General features: G+C 47.4%; 1 protein-coding gene across 2 annotated transcripts in view; it reads left to right on the top strand.

Annotated features, from left to right (window-relative positions):
• Positions 1–16,960, top strand: part of PRKCB (protein kinase C beta) — a 201,667-nt gene that overhangs the window by 168,559 nt on the left and 16,148 nt on the right. For both annotated transcript variants that reach the window (XM_053365909.1, XM_053365908.1), the window contains exon 16: positions 8,613–8,753. In XM_053365909.1, coding sequence (XP_053221884.1) covers positions 8,613–8,753 — 141 coding nt within the window. The remainder of the gene's footprint in view (positions 1–8,612; positions 8,754–16,960) is intronic.

Genomic DNA, 16,960 nt, shown 5'->3' with positions numbered 1-16,960 from the left:
TAGCGATAAAACTTCCTGTCAGTTTTATTTCCTTTCCCATCGGTCCCGGATTGAAGGCTACCAATTGATAAGCTAACCAAGCAATTGTCGGGCGGGGAATATGGGGAGATGACCAAAGGCTGTCTTCCTGGAGAATCCGTTCCACTGTAGAACAGTTCTCAACTGTCAGAATCCCCCCCCCCCCAAAAAAAATATTTAGTCAGAATCTCCTTTCTTGTTATTTGAATCCACTGGTTTTGGTCCTGTCCCCTAAATCAGTAGAAAACAAGCTTGCTCTACCTTCCCTGTGACATCTCTTCAGATATTTGAAAGTGGCTCTACTGCCACCTCTCAGTCTTCTCTTCTCCAAGTTAAACATCCCAAACAGCATCAACTGTTCCTCATCAGGCTTGGTTTTCAGACCCTTTGTCATCTTGGTCTCCCTCCTCTGCACACCTTCCAGCTTGTCAATATCCTAAAACTGCAATGCCCGGAACTGGGCACAGTCCTTTAGTGGATTCTACCCAAGACAGACTAGAGCAGGACTATTACACCCCTTGATCTAGACAGTCGACTTCTGTTGATGCAGCCTAGAGTAGCATACACAACGTACTTTAGAATCACGCAGGTAGAAATTTATATGTGCACGCACACAAACATGCAGAGATGGTGACATTTTCTTGCTCCTGAAAGCTTTTGCTGTGATGTTATGAACAGTGTCAGCCAGTGTGTGTATCCAGGATGGGGAAAGGGCAGAGATCTTTCTGCTAATAAGCTTCCCAACTGCCTCATTGGTGTTTGTCAGGCTTTGAAAGGGAATTGGCCCGTGGAAAGGGAGGGGGCGATGAAAACTGCATCTTTGGACAGGGCTTTGCATATGAACACAGAACGGCCTGTTTATTCTGCAGCCCCTTGTTCCAGGAACAATTGGAGAGGGATTTGCTTCTCTCTACCCAATTTGCCTCGTGAATGCCAAAGTCAGGTGTCATTTAGGGCAGGCTTAGACAGCAAAGGACAAGCTGTCTGCGTTGGCTCTTGAGATCTGTGTCTTAAAAGGACCCAGGCAAGGAAGCCGGTGTTTGGGTTCTATAGAGAGCCATTGTGCCTGTGTGTGGTCAAGAGGGGTTTTATAGAATCACAGAGTTGTCGAGTTGGAAAGGGAACCAAAAGGGTCATCTAGTCCAGCCCCCTGCAATGCAGGAACCACAGGTGACACATGAGCATGGAGTCTCAGTCCAGTGTGTGCAGAGAGCAGTGGCACAGCCAGCCCCCAGCTTCCTGCCCTGCCAGGACTCCTAGCAGGAGATGAAAACTGTGGGCAGTTCAGGCCAAGGTGCCAAGACTTCTACCAGAATGCCACTGGCCCTGGGTTCAAGGCAGCCCTGGACAGCAAATCTAATCCTCCTTCATTGCTAATTGTGCTGAGATATCAGAAACTGTGACAGCAGAGACATAGGGAAGAAATCCTCCTGCATTGCAAGGGGTTGGGCTGGATGGCCCTTGAAATCCCTTCCAGCTCTACAAATGGTTTTTTTAAAAAAATAAACTGCTCTCTCCTGTTTGTTTGTTTGTTTGTTTGTTGGTTGGTTGGTTGGTTGGTTGGTTGTTGGTTGGTTGGTTGGTTGGTTTTCACATATTACATTACAATACAAATGTACCAAAGCCAACACCATTTCCTCCCCATCCCCCCCAACATTTACATTTATATTTCCTCAATCCATCATATTATTCTTTTCTCCTTCCTCCCACTTCCCTCTACAATTTCCCTCTACAATTTTTTGATTCAAAGAAAGTGGTATCAAAGAAGGTGGTGGTGCTTACCTTTAAATCCCTGAATGCCTTTGCATTTATCTCCCACCCCTTTTCTCCCAGGAGCTCCAAGTGGCATGTCCATGGTTCCCCACTCCTCATTTAATCCCTGCGAGGTAGGAGAGGCTGATGAGGCTGAGAGGCAGCTACTGGCCCAAGGTCACCCAGTGAGTTTTGTGGCCAAGTCAGGGAATTTGAACCCTGGTCTCCCCCAGGTCCTTGTCCAACACTCTAACTACTACACCACACTGGCTCTGGAAGCCCAGCAAGTCTTGTATCATGATCTGCATTTGACAGTCCCTTTTAAAAAAATGAAATGTGACCCAAAGCAATTTACAAAAACATACAAACATGAAAACCAAGTACAGTCATATCTCATGTTACGTTTGCTTCAGGTTGAGCGTTTTCAGGTTGCATTCTGCAGCGACCCAGAAGTACCAGAAAGGATTACTTCCAGGTTTCGCTGCTCACAGACGCGCAAAATGATGTCACGCACATGCGCAGAAGTGGGAAATCACGACCCGCAGACGCGCAGATGCAGTTTGTGTTCCTTTCAGGTTGCAAATGGGCCTCCGGAACGGATCCTGTTCACAACCAGAGGTACCACTGTATTAAAAAACCCAAAGAAAATGAAAAACCTACAAACACATCCAGATACCATTTGAGTGTGTGTTGTGTGTGTGCGTGTGAGTGAGTGAGTGAGTGAATGAGTGAGTGTAGTCCAACCCTTTTGCAGGAATCACAAGTAAAATTTACCCAAACTCAGAAATGATGGGTGTGGCTGCTGGGGTGCTCTAGGCAAGATATCCAGCTCCATGGAAGGCTCTTGAATGCCAGCAGCATTGGGAAGCATCTGAACTGGGTCCCACATGACTCCTCCCTCCAGGCGCTACCTGCCATGTGGAAGGAGCTCCCACGTCCTTTCAGTTATATTGGGAATGTGCCCAGAAAGGCGAGCCCACATTATTTATGATCATGCGGAGGATGTTGCTTGCTGGAAGAGGCCTTTGTGAAGATCTCCAAAGCCTGCTTTCAGCAGAGCTGGTGGCGTCACATAAATAGAAACACTTTCTTTCATCTTGATGTGAGGATTTTAGAATGAGCTTTGAACAATGTGCTGTTTCCAGGTGCACAGATTGCTGGCACATAGCATGCCCCTCTCCGCGCAGGAGGCACGAAATTGCTGGCTTTCTCAATGTGTTCTGCAATATATACAATGCCCAGGAAAAGGGAATGATGTCCGGTTATCAGGCAGGCTGTGGGATGGAGATCTCAGCGGGCAAGGAGATGCTGAAGGCTGCCTCTGACCTTTGGGTGGCATCAACCTTTGAACCAATGTGCAGCCTGCCTTTCTAGAACTACGTCAAAACTAGCTGGAAACGGCTTCCTAATTCTGGCAAGGCCACTGTGGACCATCTGTGATATTCTAAAGCTGCTGATCACAGCCCCACCCCATGATGTTTTAATTTCAGCTTCTCAGAAATGTCGGCAAATACATTTGGATGAGAACACAAACACTCTTTTCTTCATTCCCTCTTGGAGCAGCCGCAGCAAACGTGACTATCCCCAGCTTCCTGTTTCTACTCGTCTCCTGTGATGGATTGCACAGCCTTACTTAGGTAGGGGAGACAGGAGGTGCAAAAGATCTGACCTTCCTTTGGGGAGCGAAAAGGGAAGAAGAGGAAGTGAGAGTTGCTTGCAGTGACATGTGAAAAGGATCAAGGGGTCTTAGCAGACCACAAGCATGAGTCAACAGTGTGGTGCAGCAGGGGGCTGGGGGTGGAGTTCATACAATTCTAGGTTGCATCAACAAGAAGTCTAGTGTCTGGATCAAGAGAAGTTATAGTGCCGCTCTATTCTGCCTTGGTAAGACCCCACCTGGAGGACTGTGTCCACTTCTGGGCACCACCATTTGAGAAGGATGTTGACAAGTTGGGAGCTGTGCTGAGGAGGGACCAAGATTATCTGGAAACTAAGACTTTTGAGGAACAGCTGAAGGAGCTGCGTATGTTTAGCCTGGAAAAGAGGAGACTGAGAGTTGATATGATAGCTATCTTCAAATATCTGAAAGGCTGTCACATAAAAAGTGATGGAAGCTCGTTTTCTGCTGCTCCAGAGGGGAGGACCAGTCCAGAACCAATAGATTCAATGACAAGAAAGGAGATTTCGACTAAACATGGGAAGAAATTTCTGGCAGTTAACAGCTGTTTGACAGTGGAATGGGGACTCCCAGCAAGCTCATTCATGTGAGGGAAAGGGGGTAGCACCTCAGGGAGACAGGTTCCTGTACAGCCTCTCGTGCCTATGCTAGCTTTCTACTTGAAGTTATCTTTTTATAAAGTATAGGGGAGCATCAAAACTGTGACCCCACAATCTCTCCTCAGGTACTCCAGTCCATTCTACTGTCTCAAGACTCTGCCCGCTTGCTTGAGGGCCTCTTCCCACCTGGTTGCCACTGTGAGAACAAGATGGCTGGCCTAAGATGGGGCCCCTTTGGCCTGATCCCGCAGGGGAAACCTTATATTCTTACTGCCTCATTCTGCGACATGTGTCAAAATCAGCACAAGGCTGCACTCCTACGTTAGCCTAGGAATAACTGAATTAGCAGCAGATACTTCCAATAAACAGCTCCTGGGCCCGGCTGTGAATTGTGCAAGTTAATTTGGTTTGTATCTACTTGTCAGTTGTGTGCAATGTATCCTACTTCTCCTAGACACAAATTCAGAGCTATACACAGTTCAGAGTGGTGTGGTGCTGGCCTCATATTGCCGCTACATTTGGCTGGCTCCTGTCTGAATGAAGACTGATGCCATGTATTTGTGCCTTGCCATTTTGATCTGTAGCAGTGTTTTAATGTCACGTGAAATGTCATAGGAAACTGACTTATGCTGCATCAGTCCCATTGGTCCACCCAACTCATGCTTGTCTACCCTGAGTGTCTCTCCAGAGTTCAGGCAAGGAGTAAGAACATAAGAAGAGCCTGCTGGATCAGGCCACGGGCCCATAAAGTGTGAAAGCCACAAGGACTGTTACCTTCAACTATGGAGGGAGATTGTAGCCATCATAGCTAGTAGCCATTGACAGCCCCCTCCTCAATGAATTTGCCTAATCCCCTTTTAAAGCCCTCCAAGTTGGTGTCTTTCACTGCCTCCTGTGGGAGAGAGTTCTGTAGGCTAACTGTGCACTGCATGAAGAGTGTCTCACATAACATCCCTGAGCTATGGTTGAGAATGAGGAATGTCTTATGGGAGCATTTGCAGCCTATAAATAATTGCTTTTAAATAAAATAATGGAATACACACACACTGACCGCTCTCTCTCTCTTTCTGCCCACATATTTGCAAGCTTTTTTTCCTGAGCCATAAGAGCTCTAACAAAGGACTTTAAGGATGCTGAATTCTGTGTCAAGCACCACTCAGTCAGCGATGCACTGGAGACTTGCAGCTCCAGCTGTCAGGTGAAACAGGGCTGGTTTCCTGACGCTATGCAAAGTGGTGCAGAAGCATGGATGGGCTCTATCTTGCAGGGGGCAAATGATGCCTCTGAGTTAGAGTCTGAATTAAAGCACTGTGAATAAATTGTTAGCTGTAGGGGACAAAGCAGAGCAGCCTAGAGGCACTCTAGGGCATCCTCCTCAACCAAGAGGGAACTGGCATCCATAATCTTCGAAATGCAGTGTCTGTTCTATGCATTGCAAGCTCACGGGCTCCAAATGCATCACCCTCCATGGTTCTGCCCACTCCCTCTTGCTGCCCTGGGATCTGAAGTCCAAACACATGCAGGAGCCACCTGACTCCAAAACCCTCTTCAGGTCCCCATGTTTGGCATGAGGCTGCCGGTTCATGCCCTCAGCCCTCATCTTCAGCTGAAGAACGGGCCACAGCAAAAGTTTTGCACATGGAAGATCCCTGTTTCAATCCCTGGCATGCCCCCTGCCTGAAACCCAGGAGGGCTGCTGCCAGCCAGTGCTGACAATACTGAGTTAGGTGTGCCAGTGCTACAAATCTATGCACAATGAGGATATTTTATTCTACAAAGCAACACAAACTCAAGACCCCGGTGCATATAAAATGCTGCTGTGCTGTCCTTGCAAACATACTATAGTATATATACAATAGTAATGGTAAGGCAGCTAGAATTAGCCTGGAAAATATAATTTCTGTCCCTATTGCAACACAGCAATAGTCATGAGCAATTGAGTGCTGGTAACCAGCTGCTTCTATGCATCATCTGCCCTTGTTGAAATGTAGATTGCAGTTCAGCCTTCCAGGTGTTAAGAGCATAAGAATATGAGAAGAGACTGCTAGATCAGGCCAATGGCCCATTTGGTCCAATATCCTGTTCTCACAGTGGCCAACCAAATGCCCCAATTAGCAGAGACATCACATTGCCAACCAAGGTCTGTATAGTTAAAGCTATGGTTTTCCCAGTAGTGATGTATGGAAGTGAGAGCTGGACCATAAAGAAGGCTGATCGCCAAAGAATTGATGCTTTTGAATTATGGTGCTGGAGGAGACTCTTGAGAGTCCCATGGACTGCAAGAAGATCAGACCTATCCATTCTGAAGGGAATCAGCCCTGAGTGCTCACTGGAAGGACAGATCCTGAAGCTGAGGCTCCAATACTTTGGCCACCTCATGAGAAGAGAAGACTCCCCGGAAAAGACCCTGATGTTGGGAAAGATTGAGGGCACAAGGAGAAGGGGACGACAGAGGATGAGATGGTTGGACAGTGTTCTTGAAGCTACCAGCATGAGTTTGACCAAACTGCAGGAGGCAGTGAAATACCAGAGTGCCTGGCGTGCTCTGGTCCATGGGGTCACGAAAAGTCGGACACAACTAAACGACTAAACAACAACAACAGAAGACCACAAGTGGGACCCAAGCAGAAGAGCACATCCCCCTACCTGCTATGATTTCCAGCAACTGGTATTCAGAAGCATTGCTGCCTCCAATGATAGAGGCAGAAGCATAGCCATTGTAGCTAGAAGCCATTGATAGCCTAATCATCCATAAATTTGTCCAATCCTCTTTAAAAGCAATCCAAGTTAACAGCTGTCACTGCCTCCTGTGGAAGTGAGTCCCATAGTTTAACTACGTGCTGCATGAATAAGTACTTTTGTTTTCTCGGTCCTGGATCCTCCAGCATTCAGCTTCATTGGACGTCTACCTGTTCTAGTGTCAGTGTTTTCAACTACAACTCCCATCAGGCCACACCAGCAATTTTGAAGCTGATGGGAGCACAGCTGTGTTGGCTGAGGCTGATGGGAGTTGTAGTCCAAAACATCTGGAGGGCAGCAGATTGGGAGCACAAGGGAGGCAGCTGTAGTCTCTTGCCATAGAAAATTTCCAGTGTTACTTGTCAAGGGCTATGTATTACTGACAGCACTTTGGGCAGAGGTGAGATTTGCACTGGAGACCTCCTCGCTTGTGTCTCTGTCGTTTTAGCCACTTCACTGCACTTAAGTTCCTATAAGTGTCACTGGACCCAGAAAGAGGCTTGCTTTACCCACTCAGCCTTTAAACCAGAACTCTCTTTCATATCCCCTTGGTTTATCTAGCCTTTTGCGTCCCTTGCTATCTGTCTCTTATCTTGGGGCCAGAGCCGTGTACCACCATCACCAGGATATTAATGTTTCTTCCGAGTCTCTGGGTTCACTTTTTATTTTTCCTGCCCCGCTTGCTGGAGAGTTGGGGGCGGGAAGAGATGTTGCTTGGCTGCTTGGAAGGCACATCCCAGCGATAAAGAGCAATAATTCATGCCTCGTCCCTTTCTCGCGGAACGTGCCGTTTCATTAACTGAAGCCTTCGGAGCCGGACGCTGCCAATTCCCTCCCTGTTCTTGGTGTTAATGAAAAAGAGATTCTGAATGGAGATGGCTCCGTGCTAAACCGGGTGGCCAGTCTTTGCACTTAATTGCTTTTACAGCGTCAGGTTTGCAGAGATTGCCCTCAAAGTACAAAGCTGCCTTTCTTACCTCTTCATGGTGCCGGGTAAAAGCAGCTCCACATCTTCCCTAACCTCTGATCCACTTTCAGCTGTAGAATGGGAGTCGTTTGCATCCATTTTTATCACTTGTGCCTTCTTTAAAAGCATTCATGAACCAGAACGGGGTTGTTGTTGTTTCGTTTACACACACACACACACACACACACACACACACACACACAACAATGTATTAATAGCAGATACCCCCAAAAAATAAGAGTAAGAAAGGATGACTAGAACTCAACATAGAGGAACAAATTTCCATACTAAAATTGAACATAATAAATTAATATTACAAGGTTCCAAGTAACACAAATGGGTTTACATTATTCCAGTACATTGTGAAACTACTCCATTTCTTGATAAAAACATTGTGTTGTTGCCTGCCCTCTCTGTTTCTCACTTAACCATGCATCCTATGTCCCAAATTGTTGTTATCCATTCTCCCATTGATTATGTTTTCATTTTTCCCCATTTCAGACAAATAATCATTCTGGCAGCAGCTAAGAGATGTTGCATTAATTCCCTGTCCTCTATTAATTCAGTTTCTTTATCATAGCCAAATAGGAAGACTAGTGACTCCGTGGGCAAAGCATAGCCTGCTGTTACTTCCATTGCCATTGCTATATCTCCCCAGAATTTTCTGCTTTTGGAACATGCCCAGAATATTTGCCATATCCCAGCATTTGCAGCTTTGTAGGCATCCCTGACTGTTCTATATATCCAGTTAAGACATTGCAGTGTCAGGTGAAGCGGAATGAATGTCGCCTACCTAACTCAAATGGTTCGCTATTTAACAAATAAATGTGTCCCCCCCCCCCGTCTCTGTCTCTCCTAGCTCATGACCAAGCATCCAGCAAAGCGTTTGGGGTGTGGCCCTGAAGGAGAGCGCGATATCAGGGAGCACGCCTTTTTCCGCTACATCGATTGGGACAAACTTGAACGGAAAGAGATCCAGCCTCCTTTCAAGCCCAAAGCTGTAAGTTCCTCCCCTCCTGTCTCACTGCCACAATTCTCTTCTTCCAGCAGAGACACTCGCTTCGCATCTGCAGCATACATTTCCAGCACTCTAGTGCCACTTTCGACGCTTCCCCCAAAGACACCTGGGAACTGCAGTTTGTCAAGGGCGCTGGGAATTGCACCTCTGCAAAGGATTTTCCTAACAACTCCCTGCACCCTTTAACAAACTAGAGTTCTCGGGATTCTTTAGGGGAAGCCGTGGCTGTTTAAAGGGGCACCAGGGTGTTTGGAATGCTGGGTGTGGATGAGTCCAGTTATCACAGCCCCTTCTTGAGCCGGACAATAACATGTCCCCTTTCTTATAGCCGTGACTATGTCGGTGTCCTGCATTAAGGGCTGCTTTCTGTTGACTGATTCACACATGCAGGATGTGAGGTGGTCATCCTGTGGGTGCGCAGACTGCAGGATGGGGGCTCACATGATGGGAATATCCTCCATCAGGGGTGTGAACTTGAATAAAATATTGGAGGGGGGGCAGGTGAGCCCCGCCCCACGTAATCAATCACAAGACACGGCACATGCACACCATTTGAATGGCAATGCACATCAATGGGGGGGGGCCCTCAAATATTTTATTGGTGGGGCCGAAGGGACCTCGTCGCCTAGGAGTTGGCTCCTATGTCCTTCATACAAAAATAAAATAAAATAAATCCCCAGTACATATTGAGTAGAAAAGGTCTACCCTAGTTTTCTCCTTGACATCCTAATGAAGGAGTCTTTTTGAGGGAGGCCTTCAGTCAGAGATGCTGGCAGCATCCTATGAGCTTTGATTCATTCACTTCCCACCTGCAGCTGAGATGCAGGTTGGTGGCCTCAACCGCTGCTGTTTGCAAGAACTGGGCCTGGGCTGATTTATAGTTCTCTGCAACTCCACAAAACGGCTGTGATGTGGGGAGCAGAGTTCCCGGCTCTCTTTTCCAAGGCAAGGCATGGGATGTCCCTGTACCCGCTCCGAAAAGCTTGCCTGATACGTGCCTGTTCTCTGAGAAAGATGCGCCTGTGATCACTTTCTTGTATTAGCTCTAAGTGCGTTCAGCTCGAGAAGGCCACGTGGCGATGCCAAGGTCTCCTGAAAGTCACCCATGGGAGGCATAGACAACATAACCTTTAGCCAGTCTGTGGAAAACACTCTGCTGGTTTCCGTCTGGCCAAAATGCCATTCTTAAATCACAAGCCTGCAGAGAGGCAGGAGCAGCCCCGGTACCAGAAGTGGGGTTTCATTAACTCAGGCTACATGGGAGCCTTAATCCATGCTCTGCTCACCGGGGGGGGGGGGAGGACAGGGACAAAAGGTCCTTCCTTTTTTTAAGAGTTTTGCAACTGGCACCCAACTGAGACTGTTAGACTTCTGAATGTTCAAATCACCATTGGCTTTTCGCACTGGCTTGTCTGTCGGGGTCTCCTATCCTGGGTCCCATCTCTGCCACCAGCACCTGAGTTGGAGCCATGCCCCCCTCCCATGCCTCTCTCTTTCTCTTGGAGAAGGGGCTGAGAAAAAGGTCCTTTTTGCTCTCTCAGAACCTCTAGCTCAGCAACTGCACTGTACGCCTGAATCATTCATGACGTGGTAATTCACTCAGCAGGTAAAAGGCAGGCAGGCAGCAGCTTGAATAGTTTATGAGCAGGCGCCAAAAGCCAGGGAGAATTCTTATCCCAAAGAGGACCTGGTGTTCGGCCAGCGTTTCTGCGCCCGATCCCCGGAAAATGGCACTTTCTGCAAACTTCTAAAAGGAAAGGGAGTGCGCTCCCCAACTTTGTACAACCACACTTGGGATCCTAGTGTACAATTCTGGTTGCCTCGCCCAAAAACGGGTACTGAAGAGTTGGGAAAGGTTCAGAAAGGGAAAGTTGAAATGATGAAGAGTATGGAGCCCCTCCCTGAGGAAGAAAGTTTGCAGCCGATGGGACTTTTTAGTTTAGAGAGAAGGGAAGTAAGAGGCGACATGATGGAAGTTTGTAGAATTATGCATGCTTTGGAGATAGTGGATAGAAAGAAGTTTTTCTCCCTCTCTCCTAATACTAGAACTTACTGAAGCTGAATGTTGGGAGATTCGGGACACATAAAAAGAAGTAATTCTTAATGCAGTGCATAGTTGAACTATGGCACTTGCTCCCACATGAGGCAGTGATGGCCACCAACCTAAGGTAAAGGTAAAGGGACCCCTGACCATTAGGTCCAGTCGTGACCGACTCTGGGGTTGTGGCGCTCATCTCACTTTATTGGCTGAGGGAACCGGCGTACAGCTTCCAGGTCATGTGGCCAGCATGACTAAGCCGCTTCTGGCGAACCAGAGCAGCGCACGGAAACGCCATTTACCTTCCCACCAGAGCGGTACCTATTTATCTACTTGCACTTTGATATGCTTTCGAACTGCTAGGTTGGCAGCAGCAGGGACTGAGCAACGGGAGCTCACCCCATTGCGGGGATTTGAACCGCTGACCTTCTGATAGGCAAGTCCTAGGCTCTGTGGTTTAACCCACAGCGTCACCTGCGTCCCTGGCCACCAGCCTAGATGGCTTTAAATGAAGACTAGACAAACTCTTGAACAAAAAAGTTGTTGATGGCTAAAAGCCAGGATGGCTATGCTCTTCCTCTATTGTCAGAAGCAAGAATGCTTCTGTATGCCAGTTGCTGAAAACCACAGCAGGGGCAAATGTTGCTCTTGTGCTTCAATCCTGCTTGTGTGTTTCCTGCAGGCATCTGCCTGGCTGTGATGAGAAAAAGATGCTAGACTAGATGGGCCATTGGCCTGATCCAGCAGCTTCTTCTTATGTCCTTATTGTCAACTTCCAGTCATCTAGCTGCAGCTCAGTGGCAAAGTACTTGCTATGCATTCAGAAGGTCCCACGTTCATTCTCCAGGTAGGGCTTTAAGAGACTCGCAACTGAAAATCACTGCCAGTCACTAAGTTAGTTGTAGAAGATGAGTCCCGCTTTATCACTACCCGAAGGAGTCTCAAAGCGGCTAACATTCTCCTTTCCCTTCCTCCCCCACAACAAACACTCTGCGAGGTGAGTGGGGCTGAGAGAATTCAAAGAAGTGTGACTGGCCAAGGTCACCCAGCAGCCCCATGTGGAGGAGCAGGGAATCGAACCCGGTTCACCAGATTACGAGTCTACTGCTCTTAACTACTACACCACACTGGCTCTCCTCTGTATGAGACAGCTTCCTGTGTTCCTACATAGAAAAGCCATGTCTCAGAGGTGGAGGACATCTGCATTATATGCAGGAGGTCCTAGGTTCACAACCCTGATATTTCCAGTTAGGGCTGGGAAGGTCCTCTGGGGATCTGCTGCCAGTCAGTGTGGACAGTATTGAGCTGGCTGGATCAGCGACTAGGTATAAGGCAACTTCTTATGTTTCTCTCTTTTTTCATGAGCTGGTTTGGTTATTGCTGGACTCTTCCTTTCCTCTTTCTGACTTTTCCGTTTCCTGTTCCCAAGTCGAGCACTCCCTGCATCTCTCGCTCCTGCAGTCTTTTTACTTTGAGTGCCTGGTTCCTTGTGCTGCACCTGAGAGCGGCCAGCGCTGTTCCTTGAAGCACCCCCAACCCCTCCTCTCCCCAATAATCTGACAGATTGGTTGTGTTTGTGTAGAAGTGGCTGTTCTGACAGGGTCGTGCATGGCTGATCTTTCGCGGCCATCCCTGCATACCAAGTGGCTTGGAGCAAACCTGACGCCAGCTCTCCTTGAGATAATTATGGGCTGCTGGTGGTGGTTGTTTTTTTTAAAAATCAAATTACTTCTTTACATAGAAGCCAGGGCTTGGAGAGCCTGTGTGATCTGAAGCCAAAGCTCAGGCAAGGGGGATGCAGCACATTCTTACAAATAATTGCAAAATATATAGTGCAATCCTAGAGGTGTCTACGCAGAAGTAAGTGCCTTTGCGTTCTGTGGGGCTTACTCCCCAGTAAGTAAACATGGGATTGCAGTCTTCATTACAGAGCAATGGCCTCTTTGGATGTAGGGCTTAGATGTTTCAAAGGGTGGGATGTTAAATTGCTCCCACTGAAAATGGCAGGCCTGTGTTTTTATTGATTTATTGATTTATTAAATTTTTATCCCCCCAGCCTTCCTCCCTAAAGGTGTACAGGGTACAGTACAACAGAAACAAAATAAAACATACTTTATAACAATTTAAAACCATCTCAAAATGTTTAGAGCATCTGTAGGGAAAATCAAAAGCTATCGCATCCCCTCAGTTCTTTTTATTTAATTTCATGGCTGCCGTGCCCATGAAGCAGGAACGCTTTTCCGCTACTCCTCAAAGCCAGTAGTGAGGGAGACAGTGGGAAGCACCACTGAGAAGACCCTACCGTGCTGAACGCCAACCAGGCAGCAGCCAGAGGCAGCCCCCAGCCAACAGGGCCTCCCCTGTGTTGACTCCTGCACCGCTCTGCCCCATAACATTTGGGGCCACTAATCATGTGCTCTGACATCCCTTTCTCCATTACTTTGTGCCCTTCCCTTCTCTGCTACATCCTTGGCAGCAGCTGGTGAAGAAAGGGAGGATTTGGTCATGTCAGGGTGCAAGGTGAGTAACCCTAGGTGTTATGGGGCGAAGTGACTCAGCCCAGGGATGCTAACTTTTGGCAGCATTCCTTGATGTCACAAGATTGAAATGCCTCTTAATCAACAAAAACCCATAGGTGCCAGCCAACCTGGTGTCCTCCTTATTTTTTTACACTTTTACACTGTAACCTCCATACACATACACACACACACATAAGGAAGAAGGCATGGAAACCCACCTAAGAGCTTTGGACTACAGATCCCTTCTGCCTGTGCTGGCAGGGGCTGATGGGAGTTATGGTCCAAAGCATCAGGAGGGCACCGGGTTGGGGGAATCCTCTTTTGGGAGTTTCATGTATTTGCATCCCAAGAGGTATCTTTGACCTCATCTAAAGTTGCAAACAGGAAAATGCTTCCCCCACCCCCATTTCCCCAACAAATGCTGGTCAAACACCTAAGGTTAGAGGTGGATCTTGAAGGCAGAAGTTTCCGAAGCCCTCTTATTAATTTCAGTGGGTTTACTCTGAGTAGAGCTTAGTTGGAGATATCCCTAGATTTTCTTCTGTCTTTGCAAGGGGTTGGTGTTTTTTTAATTGCTCAGCTATATAATTAGTGGGGCTGCAAGCTGTAATCACTTTAATGGGCAGATTAATCAACTCATGTGTTAGTTGTTTAATCAGAAGGGGCCAATTTTAATGGGCAAGGGCAAACTCTTATTAGTGGGGGCTGAATGTCAAAGGCACACTCCTAATTACAAAGCCACCAGAAAGAAAGAAAAAGCACAACAGTCCTGACCTGATAGTACTGAGTGATGGCTTTTTATTAATTTGTAAATTATCTCCCCAAAGGCAGCAATATGCAGACTTATTGATTTATATGAAGTGGCCTAGATCCCTCTTTCCTTTATGAAACGATTCCAAAGTGGCTCCCGTGATAAAATGAAATGCAATGCCTTCAAAAGAAATCCAATATAACATGACTAAAGAAACCAAATTCCGACAAGAAAGCATCAATCACGGAGGCAACAGTGCTAAAATAATGAAATCTGGGAGGGAAATCCATCAACTAAGGACAGCCACATCTTGGCCAAAATTCCAGAAGGAATGTGGGGGGGGGGCTCTTTGAAATCATACTCAGAGTAAACCTATTGAAGCCCATGGGATTAAGCTTGTTTTAATCACCAAATGCCATGCCTCTTCTGTTTCTGGGAGACAAGTGGAATGGGGAGCTTGTTGCAGCAGGAGGGAGAGCCATGCGTCCCTCTTCACAATGCATGGCCCATCTCTGCCTCTTGGTCTTCCTCCCCTTCTGCTTCTGCTTCTATCTCTGGACTGCCCTCTGCCACAGACTCTCCCCACTCACTACTGTTACCTCTTCAGCTTCCAACACCTTCTTCTCCCTGTCTGCCCTCTCTTCTCCCTCTGGCCACTCATAGTTGTCCCACCACTGCTCCCCAGGCTCTGAGCCTTCATCCCTCGGGGCTTCCACAGCTGGTTCCTCCCAACCAACCAGTCCATGACAGGCTTGCTGCTTGCTGGATCAATCAATCAATACAATTAAGAGTTTGCAGCTTGCATGGGGTGCAGCTGGCGAGTGAAAGTGTTTATTTCTGGATGGAGCTGCATAACGCTTTGAGGAACAAGGGTCAGTGGTCACATCTCATCCATACAAAGGGCAAAAGCTGAATTACATTCTGTGGGAAAGCAGAAACATGCTCGCGCACACCCCAGGGGTCCGGTTCTTTTAAATATGCACTACAGCACCCCATCAAGGTCATTTCAGGCAATGGCGCTGGAGCTGCAGCCGTCATTGTGCACTTGCAGCCCTCACATTCTGCATCTCAGATGGTCATAGAAATCTCAGCCGTTTCCAGGAGTTTGGTTAAGGATTAACAGCTGAAGTCCTGGTAGCTAAATGCTTCACTCCATCTCTGAATGCCAGGTGCTGTTGTGGGGGGTGTATCACAGTAGTTCCCAAACTCTTTCACACACACCCCGGTTCCATAAACTCATCCCCAACATTCTTCAGAACAGTGGTTTGCATGACCCACTAAAGAAGATAATAACCCAATAAAATTCAAACGTGACAATTAATTGTACACTTATTCAAAATACTGCTAAAACCATTTAATTTAACTAATTCAACAAGACTCATGTACTTGATCCAGTGATGCCAACTTTTCAAAGTCTGATAGTCCTTTACAGCTCCCCCGGCCACCCCCTTGCCTCTTACCTGCCCCCTAAGTAATCCTGCCTCCCACATTGAGAACCACTGATGGTGGATCTTGTTGGAATACCTAACCATCATGCCAGCCTCCCTCAGCCTCATGCTGTTGAGATGTCTTGAACGACAACTCCCATCAGCCCCAGCCAGGATGATGGCACTGTAGTAATCCAAAACACCTGGGAGCTGTACTTCCCAGAACATCTGGGCAGCACCAGGTTGGTGAAGGCTGTGTTGCAAGTGCAGAAAGCCTTACCTAGTACAGTCCTCATTCTGAAACAGGGAGGAGGAGGAGAGACACAGCCCTCATCCTTTACTGCCAGTGTTGTCAGGCGCCCTGCCTGATGTCTCTGCTGCACCAGGTGCTTCTGAAGCTAATAGGCAGTGACAAGTGTATTTTCAAAGGTTTAGCTGCACGTCCAGGAGCAGGCTGAGCTGGCAGGCGTGTGAGGCTTACAGAAGCAGGTAGAGCTTCCTGCCACACTGCTGCCTGGCCTAGGCTTGCCTTTTTCCTCTTCTGTTTCGGATGCTAAAGCCAGTATCAAGACATGACTGAGGAGGGCTGTGGTTTTGGAGCATAGGACCATAGGAAGCTGCCTTATACTGAATCAGACCATTGGGGCATCCAGTGGTGCTGCGTCCTTTGCCAGCACACTGGGTGAGAACAGGAATGAGGCGTGGAGGGTTCACAAGACTGCACTGCACTGCACAGCCTGTCTGCCTGCCTGCCCATGCAGTGAGGAGCCCACCTGGCCAATTCTTAAATTTTATATGCCACTAAAATGTAGAAAAACCTCAAGATGGTTTACAAAAAAAGACAAAACAATAAGAAGAATTAACAATAATGTAAAACTTAAATAACAAAATAACAATAGACTGAGAACAGATTAAAACTCACATCAACTTTTGAAACATCTGGGTAGGCTTGTCTAAACAAGAATGTTTGTAGCAGGCACCAGAAAGGGCACAGCAAAAGTGCTTGCGTGATGTCAATAGGCAGGGAGTTCCAAAGTGTAGATGCTGTCCTACTGGAAAAAAACAATATGGACAATAGGTTGGAGGGGACTGGCCTAAAGAATCTTATAGGATGATCATTTATTATGGCCAGTAAATAACCATTCTGCATTTCATTTCCCACTCTTCAAGCCCGACCTACAAATGCTTGTCCACAGAAACACTTGCCCATTTTGCTGCTAGGTAAACCTTTTTCTTTGACCAAACTGCGGGAGGTAGTGGAGGACAGGGGTGCCTGGCGTGCTCTGGTCCATGGGGTCACGAAGAGTCAGACACGACTAAACGACTAAACAACAACAAACCTTTTTCAGGTCAGCTAGTTTGGTGAACCTCCAAGGCAGTAAGCAAACATAAAGAGCCACCATGAATACCTCTTGGAAGTGATTCCCCATGTTCAGATTTGCTCCATGGATGGT

This window comes from Podarcis raffonei, chromosome 14 (genome assembly GCF_027172205.1).
Source record: "Podarcis raffonei isolate rPodRaf1 chromosome 14, rPodRaf1.pri, whole genome shotgun sequence".
Classification (NCBI taxonomy): domain Eukaryota; kingdom Metazoa; phylum Chordata; class Lepidosauria; order Squamata; family Lacertidae; genus Podarcis; species Podarcis raffonei.
Note: the sequence above shows the minus strand (reverse complement) of the source record. Positions and strands in the feature narration are given on the sequence as shown.